The sequence below is a fragment of the Hirundo rustica genome, chromosome 13, assembly GCF_015227805.2.
Source record: "Hirundo rustica isolate bHirRus1 chromosome 13, bHirRus1.pri.v3, whole genome shotgun sequence".
Classification (NCBI taxonomy): domain Eukaryota; kingdom Metazoa; phylum Chordata; class Aves; order Passeriformes; family Hirundinidae; genus Hirundo; species Hirundo rustica.
In genome coordinates, this window is record NC_053462.1 from 11,807,855 (window position 1) to 11,827,745 (window position 19,891).

The following is a 19,891-nucleotide window of genomic DNA, read 5'->3' on the forward strand; positions in this document are numbered from 1 at the left end:
TTGACAGAGAACATGGCCTTATCTTTTAAAACTCCGAGTATTAAATGAGGAATTTCCACTGCAATTCCAAGCCTGTTGTGAAGCTGTCAGATGTCAATCATGTTTTATGATAAGGTAAATATGTTTTTGCACAAGTCACAGAAAAGAACTTTGTCCCCACATAAGCCCTTGGGTTCATTAGAGACTTGTTTAATCAAGGAACCCAAAGAATTGCCTATTAAGGGCTTTCCAAGCCCACCCCTCTACCTGCCTTTTCCAAGAGCTGCTGTGATTGATTAACTTTATTTGCTCCCACCCTCCTGCACAGTTCTTTTGGGACAAAAGCATTCCATTTGTCTAATGCACATAAAAGACTCTTAACTGAAAGATTCCCATCAAGGAGGACAGATCAATCCATCCATCACTGTCCACCCTGTGACATACAGAATTCATTAACCAACAGGCATGGGGAACATCCAGCACTTACAGCCAGCAGACTGGCCACTAAATTTGCTGTGTGAGATTTGCCCTTCTGCAGGATATGAACCTATGGAACCCTTATGTCTGTTTTAATCTTGCCATGGGGGACTTCACAGGGGTTTTAGGCCAACAGATTTTGCTGATGCATTTCCGTTTGTCTGACTTTATTATGAAGGCATAGCAAAATTTTTCTATTTTGGGCCTGGGACTGGCCTAGAAATAAACAAATTTGGGATATTTATAGACCACCTCTTGCTGCATAGGCACGGGCAAGGACAGTGCATTTCCACAGTGTCCTGTCTTTCAGCCTAATCCCATTCTTCAGAGCCACAGGGATTGGGAAGGTTGTGGTGTCATTTGGCACAATCCTGTTGTTTTGATTCCCAGCAGCAGCTCCTTGACTCCCTCTCCCAAACTGACGGAGCCACAGCTGGTGCTCATCCCCTGCCTCTGCACTGGGGTTAGTGTTGGTGTACTCATGCCCTTCCAGGCTGGATGAGCCCAGTGCAAGACAAGCTGAGCTGTTTTTCTGATCAGATTTTGAATTATTTTATAAAGGAAGACAGGGCAGATCAAAATACCAAAACACTTTTCCATTGGAAAGCGCTCGTTCATGTAACAGTCTCCAAAATAGCACACAAAATATGTCCCTGTGACTATTAAATGAATTATCATTGGAAAATTAGCACAATGGTTAATTAACCCTTTTTTAAGAATGGGGACCTTAAGTGTATTTTATAAACAAACATAGATGTGAAAAAGAGCATTGCATGAATTCCTCTCTCTCCCTTGAGAAACTAAAATGTAAAAAATACCTTTGTTTGAACAAAACCTCAGTTTGTTCTGAGGACAAAATGGATGATACTGAAATCTTTTCAACACCAGCTGCCATTTGAGATAAGCACAAATGTCCCCACAACATGGCCCATTCTGAACTCAGCAACTTTTTGCTGAGCCCTTGGGTTCAAGACTCCACAAGGCACAAGGCAGGGCTGTGCACTTTGAAAGAAAGATTTACAATATTTGAGGTGGGAACCATCTCAATGGACTTTTTGCAAAAAGTTAAAAATAAACCCTAGGTCTGCAGGCAATTGAATAACACAAGGATAAAGACCCCAAGGAAACTGCTCTCCCAAATTTGGGGCAAACAGCCCAGACCCCGACAGATGTCTACATAATCACATACACAGAATGCTGTCTGTTATGTCTAAGTCCTGCAAGGAGAAGGAAGAGAAAAGGAAGGCTCCCACTCACCTACAGTCCTGCCTGGGCTTGGGGATGTAGCCTGGGTAAGCTCCCTCTGTGATCAGCTTGCACATCCTGCTGTCGCGGTCGGAGGGGAGCAGCGTGCTGGGTTTAACCAGCAGTCCAAGGCAGTGGTCAAACGTGTTGCGCTCTTCTGGCCCATCCTCCGTAAAAAAACAATGTCCCAGAGCATCATAACCCACCACATCCTTCACCTGTGTGTACAAAACAAGGGGCAATGTTAAGGTTTTGTGCCTCGGCCACTGCAATTAGAACAAACTTTAGTGTGATGGCACATAGGAGCCTCAGTACCCTTTTGAACTCAGGCTCTATAACCAAAACCAAAAGCAAGATCCCTCTCAGCCCTTAAGAGTTTATAGCCTAAGCAATAATTCTAACACTTAATTAGAATTTGTCATCACCTAGGAAATGCTCGTTCCATTCTTTTGTTTGCCTGTGAAACCAGAGAGTGTCTTAGCATGAGGCTGGAAAAAACACAGGGTGGGGGATGAGGAGAGGAATTAGATGTTCAAATCACATCTGGGCTCATTCATTTGCTATGGAGTTACATGAGCAGCTACATAAAATGCAACTCAAAAATGCAGCTGAGATGAAAAAATATTTTTCCAGGCTATCAGAGAGGCAGAAAGTTGTTTTCCAGACAGACTGGCTTGTTTTAAGTTTGATCTGATCTTTGTTTTCAAGTTGTTGACAGAAGTTTTGCTTGACCCTGAGACAAATCAGCTGGTGTTAATCAATGCTGTCCTGTTTTGGTTTGGATGTTGTTAACATCAGGACACCATTGACTGGACAGAACAACACCCCTCACATCCCTGGAAGACCTGAGAACAGGAATGTCAGTTTGAAGCTCAAGGACAGAATAAGATGGGAAGCAGCACCCCTTGGACACGCAGCAAGTGTGTTCAGCAAGTCAGTTGTCAGTGGATATATCTGGGATATAGAAAATCAATTTCAGGTCTCCATTGAACAGGGGAAGGTCTGGATCTCCTGGGCTCTTCCCTTGCTGTTCCCAACAGTCACCACCCATCAATCACCCTGGACTCATGAAACCTCCCTAGTGAAGGTTAGCCTGCCACAAATGTGTTCCTCTAAATGCTTCTGATGAAACAGTAATTGCCAGGGGACAAGGGACAGTATAACCTGGATAGAAGACCTGTTCATCACAGTGTCACTGAGAGACCAAGTGCTTGGGAATTCAAGTGCTGGAATTGCTTTTGTAAACAAGCTTGAGACTTCTTTGTCACCTTCACGCCTCATTCCTGAGGAAAGGAGCACCAATTTCAAATAAAATCCCAGGATTAGTGTTGAAATGATTACAAATATGTTTTCACATGAGAACAAACACTTTTCTTGCCAAATCTATTACCGGCTTACAACCACACAGTCTTCTATTGTGTAGCATCCATGCTCAGGTGTAAATACTCAAATCTCTGAGCACAAGTCATCACAGTAAATTAAACACTGCTAAAATGACCTGCAAAATGGTACATTCCATTAAGCTACCTCATTGAAATCCACTGCTCACTCCCCTGGTCTAATAAAATTATAGATTTTGCAAGGTTTAACCTTCTTTTTTTAATTGTAAAACATATGTACTAAACTGTACCCCCTCAGACGAATGACCTATCCCAGCCTTATTATCATAAAGGTTTACAGGACAGAACATTTCAGGAGAGTGAGCAACATTCAGAAGGTTTCCAGCACATAGGAGAACCACAGCGATGCCAGAATTCCACAGAAACTGCCACCAAATCCTATTAGCTTTCTCTCACAGGACAGAAACACAAAAAAGACACATGAGCCGTGGGTTTGAGACATTTAGATGATAGAAGCAGTTTCCCTAGAGAAATGTTTGCCACTTCAGCCATTTATCTTTCCAGCTGGCACAACACTGCACCAGGACAGGGACATGGACACCTGCAGGGACCAGACTCAGCTGGGACAAGGCAGGGGAGTGCTGTTTCAGGGGATCCCATCTCCCAGAGCAGTGAGCGAGAACAGGAGCAGGGTGAGAGAGGGCTGTGCACTGGCAGAGAGGCTCAGAGGCAGCAAATGCCTGCTCTCCTAATTCATCCCTAAAAGCCCACAGACCAAGAGGGAGTTATCAGCCAGGAATCAGGTCCCTTGGGCCTTTGTCACCCTCTCTTTTATTAATTATTTCCCCATATGCCATCTCAGTCACCTCTGACTTGTTTCCTGTGCCTGTTTCCATGCACAAGCCCACTACTGAAATAGCAAACAGGATGCTTGTTCCAAAATCACTCTTCTAATGTATTTAATTTTTATTTTGATTAAAACCTTGCTAATAGTCCACAATCTTAGATTAACCATGAGTAATTTAGAGCCAGATAATGGCCTTCCTGGCAAAACAATTGCTGTGAAGTATAGCTGGATCAGGAAAAGCAGATACCTTTGAAGCTGTTAGATAGCACAACCTCTTACTCCAGGAAGTACAGGTCTCCCCTGGATCCTGCCAGACTATTTAGTGACCCTCATTTAATTTCCTTCCCCAGTGGCTGCTTCTACTTGAGCTTGCATGCTGGGATCCAATGGAGAGAGTGGGAATCAGAGGAAAGCTTCATCCCTGGGGTTACAGTGGTGTAACTAGGTGGTTTTTGGGCCAATATAATGCAGAAAACATTGGGTAACCATTGCACTTTAAAACAATAATTATGGTGAGAAACTCATTTCCATAGATTTGTTTCCAGAAGGACCCTCTGTGCCTCTCAGCTAATATGAATTTACATGCAAGTGCAGAATAACCCGTCAATGAGGTGAGCTAACATTGAAACAGCTTCTTCTAACAGGCTGTGCAGGCCCACAGAAAAATACCTGTCACCAGAAATAACTGGATACTCTCTTCTCCTAGACTCTTCAGTATCCATGAGCATCTCTGAAGTGACATGAGAAAAGTGACAGCAAAGAAATCGGGAGAGCCTGTATGTAAATTACCTGCTTGCTTTAATGACAGTAAAAAACTACTGATGCCCTTCTCCCATTTGTTAAAACATTTGCACAGGTGCTCTATGACACTTGTGCAAGAAGCACCTCTGAAATCAACGGTTTAATGTTAAGGACATCATTAAATGCTGAGGTTTGACAGTCCAGGTAGAATTTTTATGGCTATTTCCAAAGTGCGGCTTGTGCACATCATTTAGGCAAATTTTCCCTCAGCAAAGTACACTTTGGATCTACCTGATCTCAGAGGGAATGAATGTTACCTGGGGAAAGACAGAGCTCGTCTCTGTTTGCATGAATGGTGTCATTGCATGTAGAAACAGGTGGTGCTGTCCAAGTAAAGAGATAATAGGCAACTGGGAAATGTATATAATAACTAGTGTAGTCATCAGAGACCCATGTGGGTGTCTTTGAATATATCTGGGGGAGAAGGAAGAGGAAAGGAAGGAAATTAGAGTCAGAAAACAGATGAGGAGATTGTGGTGGGATCACCTGACGAATCAAGGCATGGAGCTGCTGACTTCAGATGTGAATCAGAGCCATGAAACAACACCTAAGTGATGCAACATTTGGAGCATATTTTCTGTGATGCAACTGAACAAAGTTGATCAGATTGCTTTAGTCCACTGGGGCTTTCTTTTCAGCCATCAGCAATAATGATGAAGTTAAAAAAACCAAGACAAGCATAGGTAGAGCTTCATATTCACACATTTTGATAAATTAAAATCAAGAGGGATTATATTGACTAACTAATGTCCTAAATTGTAAGATTTCTCTTGGGTGTCTTGCCACGGAGGCAAAGTATGATCATTTAGGGAATTGTGGTTGTTCAATAACAGCAAGAGAATCAGGCTGCTTTCATCAGCTACATCAGCCTGTCTAAATTTCACTCTGCCATCTTGGCTGGAAAAGCTTGAGCACGTGGATTCCTACGCCATGGATCCCTCTTGGCACAGTTGCCCAGAGAAAGCACAAGAGACAAAACTATTTCCAAATTCTCTGCATGAACCCATCTGCTGGCTGATAAGAAAAATGCCAGGCTCTGGGTATTTGGTTTGGCAGCAGGGAATGAAGATCTCACATTAGACCCAGAAGCAGCTGCAGCTCTTCAGCAGCTGAGCAGCCTCTGTGCAGCCAGAGGATGTGTTTATGGTGCCACTGGTGACAGTCCATCACAGTGTGACAAATGAAGTGCTGCCCTGCCACTCTGCACATTAATTGTGTACTAAGCCCCTCTACTGGCAGCCTCAGATTGGGCAAATGCCGCACGACCCTGAATGACTCATATAATTTATACAGTAAAATGTGTCTTTAATTCAGAAGCCACGTTCATTTGGTAGGTTTTCAAGATCATGTTATAAACTTAGAAGGACAGAGGTCAAGCCCAAAACCTCAGATTCATAAATAGCAGATAAAAGCTGCTCTGCTTCTGGAACTGGAATTTAAGTGCCCTTTGTTCAACTTCTGTGCATTTTAATTATGCCTGGGACTCTCCCTTCCAATGCTGGCACTTCTAGGGGTATGAACTCCTAATGTACAGTGCCCATCCAGATTACAACTGCCAATGATATGTTTCCACTTAAAATTCTGTTATATATAGCAGCAGAGCTCTTCACAGTACAAATTCTCCACTTCAGAGCTTGCATACACTTTTTCCTTTTGGAATACACTGCCATTTCACTGAGGCGGTGAGAGTCCTTTGCCTAGGGAAACCCCGCACCTTTAAAATTTCCTTCTTGAAGATCATCCAATCACTCTGGATTACTCTGCCCTTCAGGACCTGTCTCTCAAGGGACTCCGCCAACCAGGTTCCCAAACAGGCCAAGCTCTGCCCTCAGGAAATGCTGTTCTTCTGGCCCCCTCCTTACTTCTCCAAGAGTAGAAAACTGCTATTTGTGATCACTATGCCCAAGGCAGCCTCTAACCATCACATCACCCACAAGTCCTTCTCTGTTCACAAACAGCAGGTCCAGCATCCTTACCCCAAAAACAAAGGCACCCCTAGATCTGGGGAGAATCTGAACATGTTATTGACACATCTCTGGTGTGCTATAACTTTTCTGGTAACCATCAGTTATTCTAGAGATTTATCCTAAAGGATATCTTGTTATGGAGTACAACTCCAGCAAATCATAGCTCTGTGATTGCTTAATGTAATTGCTTACTAGCATTGCAAACCCAAACCTTTATGACAGAAAAGATGAGGCACATTTAAAGCTTCTGATTATCCTCTTTAAATAGCAGACTCTGTGTCTATAGAAAGGTCCAACCACTCATTAGAGATGGGCTGGTCTGCCAGACACTGCAGCACCCAGACAAATGCTCTGTCCACCCCGAGTCACACACAGCCCCCAGCGCCACACTGGCAGGTTGAGATATTCCTTGTATATCCAGGGTGGGAAGAGTCAGGCATTAGTTTTAACAATAAAATGCATAATTCTGCAATAATTAAGCTGTATTCATGCTGTGAGGAAGGGGTTTTTTTGCTGCTGTCTTTATCTCTGAGGCAGACACTGGAAGTTCTTACCAGTAAACCATTGGATCCATGGACGGTGACACAGCGGGAGAAGGTGTTGTGGATGGAGGTATCCTTCACATACGTTGGAGGGTTGTAGCCTCCTTTCTCATCCACATCTCCAGCCATATGGAAATGAATTGGGTAATGCCCCATGGTCTGCTGGCCCATGTATTTCAGTTCTAGACCTTCAATGTGGGTAGCCTTAAAACCAAGACCAATCTGGCGAACAAAAGAACAGCAGTCAAGAAACACAAAAGTCTTTTGAGGGCAGGGAGAGGGAGCACAGGCATAGGAAGTGTTGCATTGTACCAGTATCTGTGTATGGTGGCTAAGGAGACCAGAGTGGCTCTTTGGTTTCCTCACTGTTGCCATAGACACATTTAACTTAATTGTAGGAGGAAAGCAATTTATATTTGTCATTTTCCATGGGTTTCAGCCAGCTGGGTTCAAATCAAACTTCCTGGGCTGAGCAGCACCAGAATCTAGGGAAAACTGGGATTGGGATGTGGAGACTTTATCTCAGGTGTGTTGATCACCAGCCTCACTGGCTGAGCAATGTCTGCAGGGGCATGACACACACTTCCTGAAGGACAGGCAGCAGCCAGAGGGTGGATCTGCTGTACTCTGGGGACACGTTGTTTGCTCAATGGCTGGTGAGGAACTTTTCCCTTCTTGCATCTTGGCTTCCTTGGTATGTGAAGGTGTAGCTGGAAGGAGGAAAGGACAAGCGGAGATCTCCAGCCTTACCTTGATGTGTCCCCCAAAGGTGTCGAAATCAAAGAAGGAGCACAACTTGCTGCTGTACTCGTAGCACTGCTGCTCCATCTCTCCCATCACCACGATGTTGCGGCTCAGCAGCCCCACTTCTGCCCGCATGTCGACGCCGTCGACAACCTCGCCCATGTGCAGGTATGTGGCTTTCCCTAAAGGAACCAGATCCAGTTTCAGGATTACTCTGCCAATGCTGCTGGCTTCCCGAGGGCTTCCTGTGGTGGGGCCGGAGTGCTAATGAAAGGAGCAACCAAGTCAGCACAAACTGTTGGCTGACACCTCCAAGGGGGGAAGGCTGGAGCACAGTTGACACCCAAGGTCTTGGTGAGATATTTAAAATGGAGGAAGTGGGATTTTTGGTCTTAGGTTGCTTCATTTATCCAGGGAGTTAAACCAATAATCTGTTAGACAAAACACATTTCCTACCTTGAAAAGGAACTGTGTACTTTGGATTACAACTGGCTGTGTATGAACATCCAGTGCAAAAAACCCTGATGATGCAGCTACTGAAAAGTCTAAATCACCAAGGTTAGCACAGCATTTCCCACAGTAAGACACAGAGGGCTGCTCAGACCCCACAGCACTACTCTTGGGCAAGCATCAGTCAGATCCTGCTAGCACCATGACTGTTGATGCAAGCAAGGAGCAGAGGGGGCAGAAAGCCTCATAAGAATTGTGGCTTGGGACAATCACAGCCCCTCACCAAGTTTGTGGGCTGTGAAACCTCTGACTCCCTGTCCTCCAAAACCTCTCCATTTTAGATCCACCCTCATGTCTCCAACTTGCTCTCAAGGCTTCGTCCTGCCCTGGTGTAGTTGGAGACAATGGGATCTTCCATCTGCCCCATGCCACACCTCCTTTTGCCAAGCCAAGCTGCTCATAACATCTTCCACAGACTCCCTCCACCAAGGAGGGGGTTAAAAGCACAGAAAACTTTCCCTGGCCTGACCAGAAAGAGGGGAAGTCCAAGCAGTGGGGATGTCTAGAAAGCAAAGAATCTCTTTGCTGTAATTTCATTCAAACATATTCCTACTACCTCCTTCCTTCCTCAGGTTTTTGCAGAGAAAAGTCAGTTGGGAAAAGGTTCATCTTACTGACTCCATTCTGTGTTATTCCAGTAAAAATAAGTAATAAACTCTTTAAGTAAACCCTGAACTTTAAGGAATGCTACACTTGCATGTATTTAATTTCCATGGACTCATTCAAATCTTTAATTAGAAACAAATGGCAAGCCTGAAGACCAGCTATCGCTGCAAAGCACTTTATGCTTAAGCAGAAGTGCCAAGTCAAGGGGAGGACTTTGAACACTGAAACAATATTATTTTTAACCAAATCATGATGCTTTGAATGTATAAAAAAGATAAGTAAACACGATTCACTCCCTCTTCTCCTGAAGCTGGAAGCAGTGTAGTTTGATGGCAATACTGGGATTTGGGAAGGGTGAGTGCTCCGCCCTGCTCTGAGACTGCTGCGCTGTGGGAACAGAGTTCACGCCACAACATGTGCCTTCTGCCTTGGCACCTCTGCCTTCAAAATCATCTGATCATGTGAAAAACACCCTCTGTTAACTAGGGGAGTGGTGATGGCCAAAGAGCTGCATGTTCATCTCGGAAATGAAGTGCTGCAAGGGACCCTGGATTTGCACCTCACCCACTTTTGCAATTGTCTCCCTAGAGACTCCTGGGCTTATCCATGCCCATGTTGTTGCTCTGCAGCCAGTGAACCTCATCAGGTGTGTGGCCAAAACCACACTCAACCTTTCCAAAACCCAGCAGCTTTGCTTCCTTTATTCATATACATGAAAAAATCCACTGCAGTGAGTACCCTCCACATGAGAATACTCCATGCTGGAGCCTTGAGTGAGTCTGTAAAGGAGAACAGTTTCTCCTTATGGAACTGTTTTTTAAGCTGTTATTTTTCAGTTTTCCCCAGAGCTGACCTCTCCTTGATTTACTGAAATGCAGGAAGAATTTTAGATAATCATAAGAACACGCTATTTGAAGCCACATCTCCAGGATTTGTGGCAGTGAAATTAGATAGGCAGTTTTGTTATTCTTCTGCTGAGCTCTAGAATAATAAATGTCATGCTTGCATGTATTTAATTTAATTTAACACCAGTCCAGACATGCAAAACAGGGTAAGCACTAACAGGAATGTTAAATACGGACTAACCAGTTTCTAAATATAACTTCTTGGGTGCATGTTTTTCACTCTATGCTTTTGCTGATTTGACATGTTTGGAGATAAAAGGAGAGACGGAAAGCAATCCCCTTCCAAAGTAAAAGCGGATTTTGAATAATAGCTCCTTTAATAGGGATTTGAAAAACAAACCACTTCTCAAGGCAGACAGAAATTCAAGCCCCCTGCAGCAAAGGGGCTGAAAGAAGCTTGTGGGAGCCAGAGCCTGGCATTGGGAGCCCTTGTGTGCTGTAGATGACTGCTGGGAACCAGCATGACAACACTGAACACTTCCCATGGGACCAGGAGCACTGTGAGGGGCATTTACAGACACGTGGCACTGCCAGGAAACTGCCTGGGGCATGTTTGGTGGTGGGCAGGAAGAAAACCCACAAAAGAGTCTGCTCTGTGGTGAGTTCAGGGAGTTCACACGAGGAGGGCAGCATCTCACCCTGCAGAGCTACAAGTTTGAAGTTTGGCTGCTGCTCACAGCTGGCAGGTAGAGCCTTCCCAGAGACCAGCCAGGATGTCTGAGACCCAGGGCACTGACCACGGGCAAGGGGCTTGCAAATGGGCACTGAAGTGGTTCAATACTAAAAAGGCAACCCTGTGCTTTGAGAGTGGCAGAAATGTGTTGCTGCTTCAGCATCAAAGCCAGCGCTGTGAACCACTAACAAGCCCTGAGCCCGTGATTCACCTTCTCCTCCTTTGGGTTAGGGTTTGCTGCTTCCCCCATGGACAGAGACTGCCCTGCCAGGCTTGTGCCATGCAATCTAAACCATACTCGAATTGTAATCTAAACCAAACACAGCCTTGCAGTGACACAGATCACGTCTCCCCACAACAAACCCGTGTGATGGACTAGGAAAAGCTCCCTGGCTTTGCTGCTGCATGTGTCATAGCAGTGCCTCCAGTTAGCACAATGTAAATTTACCGGGAAAACTTCCTTAGTATGTGGGCTTGCCTGGTGCAAGTCCTGATTCAGCAAAATATCACCACATTTCCATGCTTATTACTCAAGACAGTGACTATTGAAGTCAGCTGTTAGTGAGGACAAGGTAATTATTAAAAGGAAATGTACATTAAAACAGATGATTCACTCATCAAGGGCATGCTTATGTCCACAAAGCATTTCAAAGCAGAGTTTCTCCAAACTGAACAAAGAAAAACCCGCCATATGTGAACCCAGCAATAAAACCTGGGCCTTATCAAACCTGGGAAGGGTGGGATTTTAAAACTTTTTCAACTGCTGCAAATGTGGAAGAGTGCTCAGATCTGGTGAATTAGATCTCTCAGAAAACCCTTCCAGGTACACGTATGCATTCCTAAATCCCTTGGCTCTAAATGGCCCAAACTGCTAAATCTCCCTTTGAGAAGTGAAACCAGCACTTGAAGGTCTGGATTTGGTGAAGATAAAGTAAAGCTGAGATTCTCCTGGTGTGTTTTTTTTTTTCTCTAAAGAGTCTTTTCTTCTCCTTTGGTATCTCTAGGGATAAGACCCAGTGTCTCATGGTATTTTGATGTTTCCTAATCAAGTTTTCAAGGGAAATGCTGAACACAATTTGTCTGTTCAATGCACATGATCCAGTGACAATAAATCCTTCATGGCATCTTTAAAGTCAGTTCAACCCATTGCAAATGCCAGCCCAGATCTGACAGATTTATCATTTTTGCCAAACACTTGTCATCACTGGCGGTAATGTCCCCATTGCTTATATTTAATAACAAATGTTCACAATGGCATCTTTCAAATCCTCGTTACTCTGAATTATCTTGATGGGGTTTGCTGTTGCATCCCTAAGTCTGTAGCACAGCATGGTTTGGGTGAGCTGGCTGGTTCCTTGAGTCACACAGCACAACCTGGTGTCCTAGTCAACAAATATTCCTCCAATTCATAACTTTTAAGTAGAAAATTAAGTTTTCAGCAAATAGAAATAGAGCAATCAGGCACAAACTCTACCCTTATGAAGTTCTATGCAGACCTGAATGAGATTCTGTCAGCTCAGCTCCCAGGCAATGCCCAAAGGTAGAACGAGCCCTGGTGTTAGAAAGGACCATTTCACAAGATTTCCTGCCCTGCCCTCAAGCACAAGGGTTGCCTTAAAAAAAGAGCTTTTGGCAAGTTCCAGCCAAAATGATGCCAACTTCCAAACAGAAAACCCTAAATCTCTAAAAATATCTGAATTTTGATAGTGGAGTAAATTCTCCCATCCTTACAGCTCCAGATAAATGCTGACACAGGCTGCGGATTTGTGAGACAACTACAATTTATACTTTGAATTGAAAGTTCTCTGCCTGAACAAGATCACAGTAAACTCCTTATCTCGTTAATATTTGCAACCCAATAAGCAGGATTTAAGAGATGTGTGCTTGAATTCATAGATTCACCAGTGTGTGGGATAATTGGAGTAATTATGCCAGGCACGAATAGTTTTTTCATCCTTTATCAAGAGCATATAGGAACACAAAAGAGCATTTCATCATTTCTGTTCCATGGTGAAACTTATCAACATTAGTAGAAACTTCACACAGAGCAACCAAGATGAAGATAAGACTTGTTTCCCAGGGAAACTAGACAAAATACTTGATCTTTCCTACTATCCAGTTCTATCATAACAACACAACCCTTCCTTCCTTCCTCCCTCCCTACCTCCTCCCTCCCTTTGCCCTGCACTGTTGTCCCTCCCCAAACCTTGTGAAGTTGGAAGATCAAACAGTTTTAATCTGTTCCCACAGTGAAAATAATCTAAGCACAAAAATGACAAGCAAAAAAAAGAGAGTTAAACAAAGAAAGCAAGAGGAGGAAAAAGTTCCATTTAAGTGTGACCATTTGACTGGGAGCAGGACCTGCAGATCCGGGTCCTCATGCAAACCACACTTACCCATGGGAGCCACTGTTTTTACATTAGGGCAGTTACTCCAGCAAAAGAGAGCAAAAGATCAGAGCCTGTGGGCCCTCCCTCACTTTCTACACTGAAATTTGCAGATGTCCATAGTTAAATAACTAAATCCTCCTAGAACCTGATGGCATTTGAGTATTAACTCCCTTAAGTTCTTTTGAAAAGCTCTAATCAATCCATTTCTAGCCAGTAAAGAAAGTATGAGTTTCAGCAGGAAGTATCAAATATAAATAGGACATGAGCTAACTAATGAGTTTGACTTATTTGGCACAATATGCTAAACTATGTCTATTAAAATACTATTAAACTATGAGAGCATAAATTATATTAAACCTTGGTATGCCAAGTGGCTGCCACACCAAACTGGCTGTCCACAAAGCAGAGGTTTTCTGCCTTTTTTATAACAGGGAGACTCTTAAGTAGTTCAGATCTGACATTTAGGTTTCATTTTAAAAATAAATAGAAGGGGAAAAAATTAAGATTAAAAGGGAAATAAATCTTCATGAGTAGGAATGGTTTTATCATTTGTCTTTCAAAGGGCAAACTTTTGGAGTTCTCAGCTGCTAAACTAAACCTCTTAGGAAAATTAAGCCTTTTCACTTATTACAAATGACATCCCTCTGAGACCCTGTATATAAATGTCTGTGTGGAAGGCTTTTCTCAGAAGGGGCAAAGCAATCTTGCCTACCTCCGTAGCAAAAGGCAGGCAGACATTTATGATGAATGTTTTTCTATGCCCAATGACAAGCCTGGCCCAGGCACACAAGGCCAGGCTGTGCCAGGGCTGCTCACCTGTGCTAAGACCAGGGGCCATTAGTGATCATTATTCTGGCTAATTGCATGTCCTAGCACAGGGCAGTGGATGAAGTTACACCATGGCCAGACACAGAGCAGCTGAGGGACCTCCTGGCTTCTAAAAACAGGGGACATCTCAGCCCTACCAGGTTTTATTTCATCTAGATTGAACTTAGATTCAGGCAGATTTTGTTTTCTAGTGCAAATGTGTTTTTGTTACAGGAAAGTTGGAAGTGATTTTTATAACTGGACTAAATTTTGCCTTGATTTATATAATCAGTGAAATCCCATTGACGTCAGTAGAGTTGCCTGGATATAAGAAAGGAGAGACTTTGGCCCTAGTGTTCGTGTCATTTGTGGTAATAAAAGGAATGTTCTAATTCTCCTGAAGAGCAATCAGAGACCAAGAGCACAATTGCTTTAACAAGTGTTTCCACTGCTTCTTTACTTGAAATTCACATGAACTTTTTTGTTGTTTTTAACTCATTATTTGTTTCCTTAAACTAACCTAGCTGTCACTGCTGCAGAAGATGCATTCCACAGATTCATTAGATTATGGGAAGCCCAAGACTCCTACGCCACTGGCAATCTTCCAGGACCATCTTCATGATGTGACTTGTATCATACCAGTCTGAGTCCAACAGCTCAGAAGTTGCTCAAGAAAAAGCATTCGGCTTGGAAATGTGTCTTCTTTGAAAGCAGTAGACATTTGAAGTCATAAGACTATGATACATTCAGACTGTGAATAACATTTTTCTTGGCCTAATGCACATCTCCAACAATGAATGGCCAAGGCTCTGTGGGGAGGCAGCTGCCAAAGGAAGTATATTGGTACCTTCCAGAAGAAGTTGCATCAGAGATAATGTTGAAGTGGCTCATTTCAGAGAACTGAGTGAACTCCCTGGTGCATTGGATGTTCCAAGTGCCCTCATGGTCTCTCAGAAAACTCTTACTGTAAACGCAGACAAGACCTCTGCCTGCAGCAACAGCCAGTGTGCAAACAGAGATAAAGTCATAGGCATGATTTATCACCAGGCAGAGGCTGCCTCTGAAAGAGGCATATTTTACAGTATTTTATAGTGTAAAATATTGTTTGCTTTTGTAAATTATAGAAGCAAAAAAAAAAAAATCCTCATCTATAAGGGGCAGTTCATGTGCCTTTTCCATGTTCCACTTTTCAGTGTGCCCAAACAAGGTTCTAGAAGGGAAAGACAACTTCACAGAAGCAAGTGAAGATTAAATCTCCCACTCTGGATTTCAGTTTTCTGCTTGTGCTGGTAATAGTCTGTGCTTCATCATGGTTATTGTACTTAATTGGATTCGGTGTCCAGAGGCCATTCTACAATCATTGGACTACAAAATCTATTAATCAAAAGCCATTTGTTTTGTATTTGAGCTGGTCACCTACAAGAGAAAAATGCTGGGGTTCTACAAAGGCTCCCACTCCTCCTTGTCAGCCTTGCTCTGGCAGCACCCTGCCACTCCATCTCCCCAGTGCAGAGGCTCGGGACAACTCACTGGCCGCCAGAAATGTTTGGTTAATACATCACCTCTAAGCAACACTCTCTGGAGACACAGTAAACGGGAAACAGTAGCTTCAGTAATACAAAACAGTATTTCTAAAATGTAAGATTACAGTTCTTGTTAAATGGAACTTAGGAAAGCAGCCAGCTGGAAATTACTTCATAGCCTTAGAGTCTCTCAGAGGCTGCTCCTGCCCTAGCTCACTGTTCACATCAGCTGCGCTCATCTGCTTTCTAGGAAGGGGTATTTCAAATACAGGTATTGAAATTCTCAAATACATAATGTCTATCTGTTCCTCCTAAGTAAATTCACCCACACAATAGTGTGCTTTGGGACAAAAACAGAGTCAGCTATGAAAAGAGAAGGCAGAAAGGAACCACAATCCAGTTAGATGGTTTTCAAGCATGAAAGTTATGTATCCCAAAAACGTCTAACAACCAGCCACCAAATTCAAGTGTCTTTCAACATTTTCCAATTCTTCTTGGAGTCACCCCAGTGCAAGTGACAGAATTTGTGAACCACAGTGCCAGAGGGATAAGATGAAGCACCTCACCTGCTACCTTGACCTGGGTGGGACTGCAGGTTCTGCAGGGCAGCACTTGGAACTCTTCTGCCTGGTACATGGAGTAGTCAGTGCTTGCCACCACCAGCCTGTCTCCAGGTTTCCATGAGCTCACATCATCCACCAGATTCAGGATCGTGCTGTTCACGTTGGTGTCAATGGTTACCGTGAGCTTTGGTTTCACTGAAAACCCAAAATGCAAGTGTGGAGAGTTCAGTCAATCTTATCAGAAAAAGCTTGCTCCTTCTTTTTTCTTCCCCCCACACCCCTCCTTGGAGTGCCACCAAAAATTAGGATTTTCTCATGCTAAAAAGAAAAAAAATGTTAACTCCTCCAAACAGTTTTGGTTGTTGTTGGTTTTTTTTGTTTTTTTTTTTTTTTTTACTGGCTTTGGCTTGGCAAGCAAGAAAACAGGAAACGTGTTTTTCTTTAGTCGCAGGCAGGTGGATTTTCCACTAACCCCAGGATAAATTTAAATGTAGCTCTTAGTGGCTCATTCTCACCACACCCACTGAGCAGCAGCTCTTGTGGGGGCTGGGTGCTGTTGTTTACAGCACCCAAGTGGTCTTTAACCTAATGATGGTTTTTTTCCAGCAAAACAACCGTCTGCCACCCTTCTCTTCCTGCCAGCACCAAAAATCCTAATGACCGGTCTAATGACCAGGTTAATGACAGCAGTGAATGGTTAAGTACAAAATGAAGTTTCAGTTTCAAACCCTGCTGTCTTCACACATTCTGATTGACAAATCCTACGTCATCCCAAAATGTTTTTGTAAAAGTCAAGGAATTTACAGGAAACAACTTGCCAAATATTTCCCACAGCCTTGCTGGGTACTTGAAAAAAACACCCCGTTGCTTCTGTTAGTGCTCAGGAATTATTCCTGAGATAAATCTTCTGCCGTTCTATCTGAGTTCCTGTCTATAGCCCAGCCAAAGATTTAGCTTGGAAAAATTAGAGCAGTTGTTCTGACACCAAGAAGGTGCCAGTCATGGGATGACAGGGTTTCTGCTGTTCACTGTTCTGGCTTTCAGTGGTGGGGCACATACCGGATTTGCCACACAGGAACCTCACTCTGTAGTTGTGGCAGCCCTGGCCTGTCTGGTCCTTGCCATGGCACAGGAACTGGTAATCGTGGCCGCTCTTGTAGAACACCTCCGTGGTTAAATCCTCTCCATCAATCGTCATTGCCTGGAATGAGGATGGAAATACAGCTCAGGTGCTGCTGTGAGGTGAAGGGATTTCACCAAAACATCTGAGCTGTCAGAAGTGACCTTTGCTTTGTTTTGGGTGCTGGCACAAGCGGTGCCTAACAAACCCCTGTGACTGTGCTCTGCAGCCAGCATTGCCAGCGGCTGCTCACACACAGATGCTGCTCAGGTGCACACCTTTCTCCTCTGTCTGTACTGAGACCATGGGCTCTTTTGGGAGGAATTTGTGAGCTTCACGAAGAGCTGCCTTGGTGCCCTAGATTTTCTCTTTCCATTGCTTTGAGGACAGATGGAAACATTGAACATGGATGCATGCACCCAGATGAACTCATGGCTTCAAAGCTCTGCACTTCCCTCATTCCATTGCTTGTAGCTAGGCTCTGTCTGAGCCTTGCAGAAGGAAGGGGGTAGGGGTTATATTTCTCCATTGCATGGATCAGTCTCTCAAAAAAACCCCAAGGGTGCTGCAATACTGCTGCCTGTTCCAAAAGAAACAAGAAGTGGCCTTTTCTCACAGGCAAGTACCAGCCTGCAGAGCTGCCTTGAGATAAAAGGCTGTGTCATGCCAAGAAGCAGTGAGATATGTAGCCTCTCTGGCGTTCCTGCTGGGGCAATGTCTCAGGGTCATGTCAAATTTCACATTCTGTCTCTAGAGCTTGCATTTCTCTTGACCCTTTCACAAAAATGTGGTGCATTGCATCGGGCAATCCAAATACCATGTGCATTTTGGCAAGGCGCCAGGAGAAAAGCCATCTTTCAATGAAGGGTCTGATCCTTATTCTCTCTCTCATGCAGGCTTTCCTTATTAATGCATCCACCCCGCTGCCATGTGTGGGATTAGCACCGTCAGCTGGAGGAATGTGCCTCTGGCTGTGCTGTGCTTCTGTTACTATCATCATATCTTCAATTTTCTTCCATGTTCCAGAGCTGGGGCAGGCCTGCTATAAATCAGGGTAGCTTTATAAAACTAATGAGCAGCACCAGATTACACTACCTGAGGATTTGCTCTAAGATCTGCAGGATAAACTGAAAAAATGCCTCACTTTTAATATACATGGGGGGAGGAAAAGAAAAGTAACTTATTTCACAGAAGAGGGAAAAAAAGTTTGTTTCTGGAACAGAAGAGTAACTTTCTTCTTTCTGTTTTAACATGCATTCTAGAAGAGGATGTATTGTAAGAAACATCTGACCCCTGTTTTGAACTAAGTTGTCACTTCTCATACACATATATGGAAGCAGAAATTAATGTGGATTTGGTAAGACCTGGCAGAAAATTATAGGGCAGTTTTTTTCCTTTCTGTTCAAGAGAGATTCTTTATAACATCTAGCCCTGGAAATTTTCACTCATACAGTCAGCATTCCTGTATACATCAATAGCCACATTCTTGTGGATAAGAACAACTCCACTGGCTCAGAGCATGCAGGAACCTTAGGCTCAGCCTCACACAGACGTGAAAGATTTGTCTTTTCCTGGGAAATGCTTCTGCTATAGTATTTTTACCAGGTAGACATAAAAGGTATATGGTGAACATATTTTAAAAAAATACCCCAGTTTCTTGCTGGGGGGTTTCTTTTGTCCTTAAAGAAGTTTTTTGCAGTGTCAGAAAAGGTATCTGAGTGCTCCTCAGTCTGCTGGCCTGGTGGCATAATTATAATGTCTAGCTCCAAAAGATTTCAAATTTCTTTCCACAGAGATAAAACAATTGATTTCAAGAAATGGCTAAAAGCTAACCAATATTTTTGACAACCTGCTACAGCTGGTAGTAGCACTATATTGTTACATCTTGTGATATCATATTTTAGGTAGGGTCCATTCCAGGACCACTTAAAACCTTTGAAATTTTCATGTGCTTGCTCCTTTTAATCTTCCAGCAGGGAACCACATGTTTCATGACAGCATCTGTGCTGTCCATGTCCCCATCTGTACACATTTTCATGCCAGTAGCCAGAATTTACTGAAAGGAGCTCAGTTCTATCAAATTTGTCTTAGAACAGTACACAAGATCTTGTTGGTTGTGTATTAGAGTGGTAAAATAATTTGTGTGTTTAATTTAGAAAAAAATTACTGGCAAGCGCAATTATTTGGGGAGTTCAGTGTCAGTGCAAAGAAGACTTGCCCCTCTAAAGTGAGTGGTAAGCCTGCCTACCTGGATGTCAATGGGCTGCCTGCAGATTTTATCAGGATGAGCAGCTTTGAAGTCAGACAGCTTCTCCATGTCCTTAGATCTCGCTTTGTCAGGCTTCTCAAACCACTCTGTCCATTCTACATCTGGAGACAAGTGCAAACAAGTATAGTCATTTGAAAGTCAAGCTTAATGAGTGCAGCAAAAATGCACGAAGCATAATATGATCTGGGATATCATTCACAAGTTTCTTCACTGATGGTCTGATTTGTGCCTCCTCCTGCCGGTCTGTCAGCCACTTTTAATGTTGCTGTGAAGTGCAATCAGCCAAGGGAGAGCAGAGTTATTAAAAGCTTCATAATTGGCGTGTGCACTGTAAGCATTATTAATAGATGCAGATTTTGGATCTGTGTCTGCCCTAGCTGCCTTCTCTGATCTTCAGATCAAGTTGCACCAGTTACTGTATGTTTGAAACATGGGCATGATGATTGTGCAGTGAAAAGAAGTCAGAGGTTGTGTGTGATCTCTGAGACCATCAGAGATGGAATTTCATACCCCGTGCAGAAAAAGAAAAAGGATCCCAGTTATTCAGAGGGTCCTGGAGACAACTGGAGAAAGAATCTGTGAG

The 19,891-nt window shown here is 43.5% G+C and overlaps 1 protein-coding gene across 4 annotated transcripts in view; it reads right to left on the reverse strand.

Annotated features, from left to right (window-relative positions):
• Nucleotides 1–19,891, reverse strand: part of CEMIP (cell migration inducing hyaluronidase 1) — a 109,814-nt gene that overhangs the window by 20,209 nt on the left and 69,714 nt on the right. For all 4 annotated transcript variants that reach the window (XM_040077085.1, XM_040077087.1, XM_058422334.1 and 1 more), the window contains exons 9-14: nucleotides 19,288–19,409; nucleotides 16,979–17,120; nucleotides 15,923–16,114; nucleotides 7,949–8,124; nucleotides 7,211–7,420; nucleotides 1,714–1,919 (exon numbers count right to left, since the gene is read on the reverse strand). In XM_040077085.1, coding sequence (XP_039933019.1) covers nucleotides 1,714–1,919; nucleotides 7,211–7,420; nucleotides 7,949–8,124; nucleotides 15,923–16,114; nucleotides 16,979–17,120; nucleotides 19,288–19,409 — 1,048 coding nt within the window. The remainder of the gene's footprint in view (nucleotides 1–1,713; nucleotides 1,920–7,210; nucleotides 7,421–7,948; nucleotides 8,125–15,922; nucleotides 16,115–16,978; nucleotides 17,121–19,287; nucleotides 19,410–19,891) is intronic.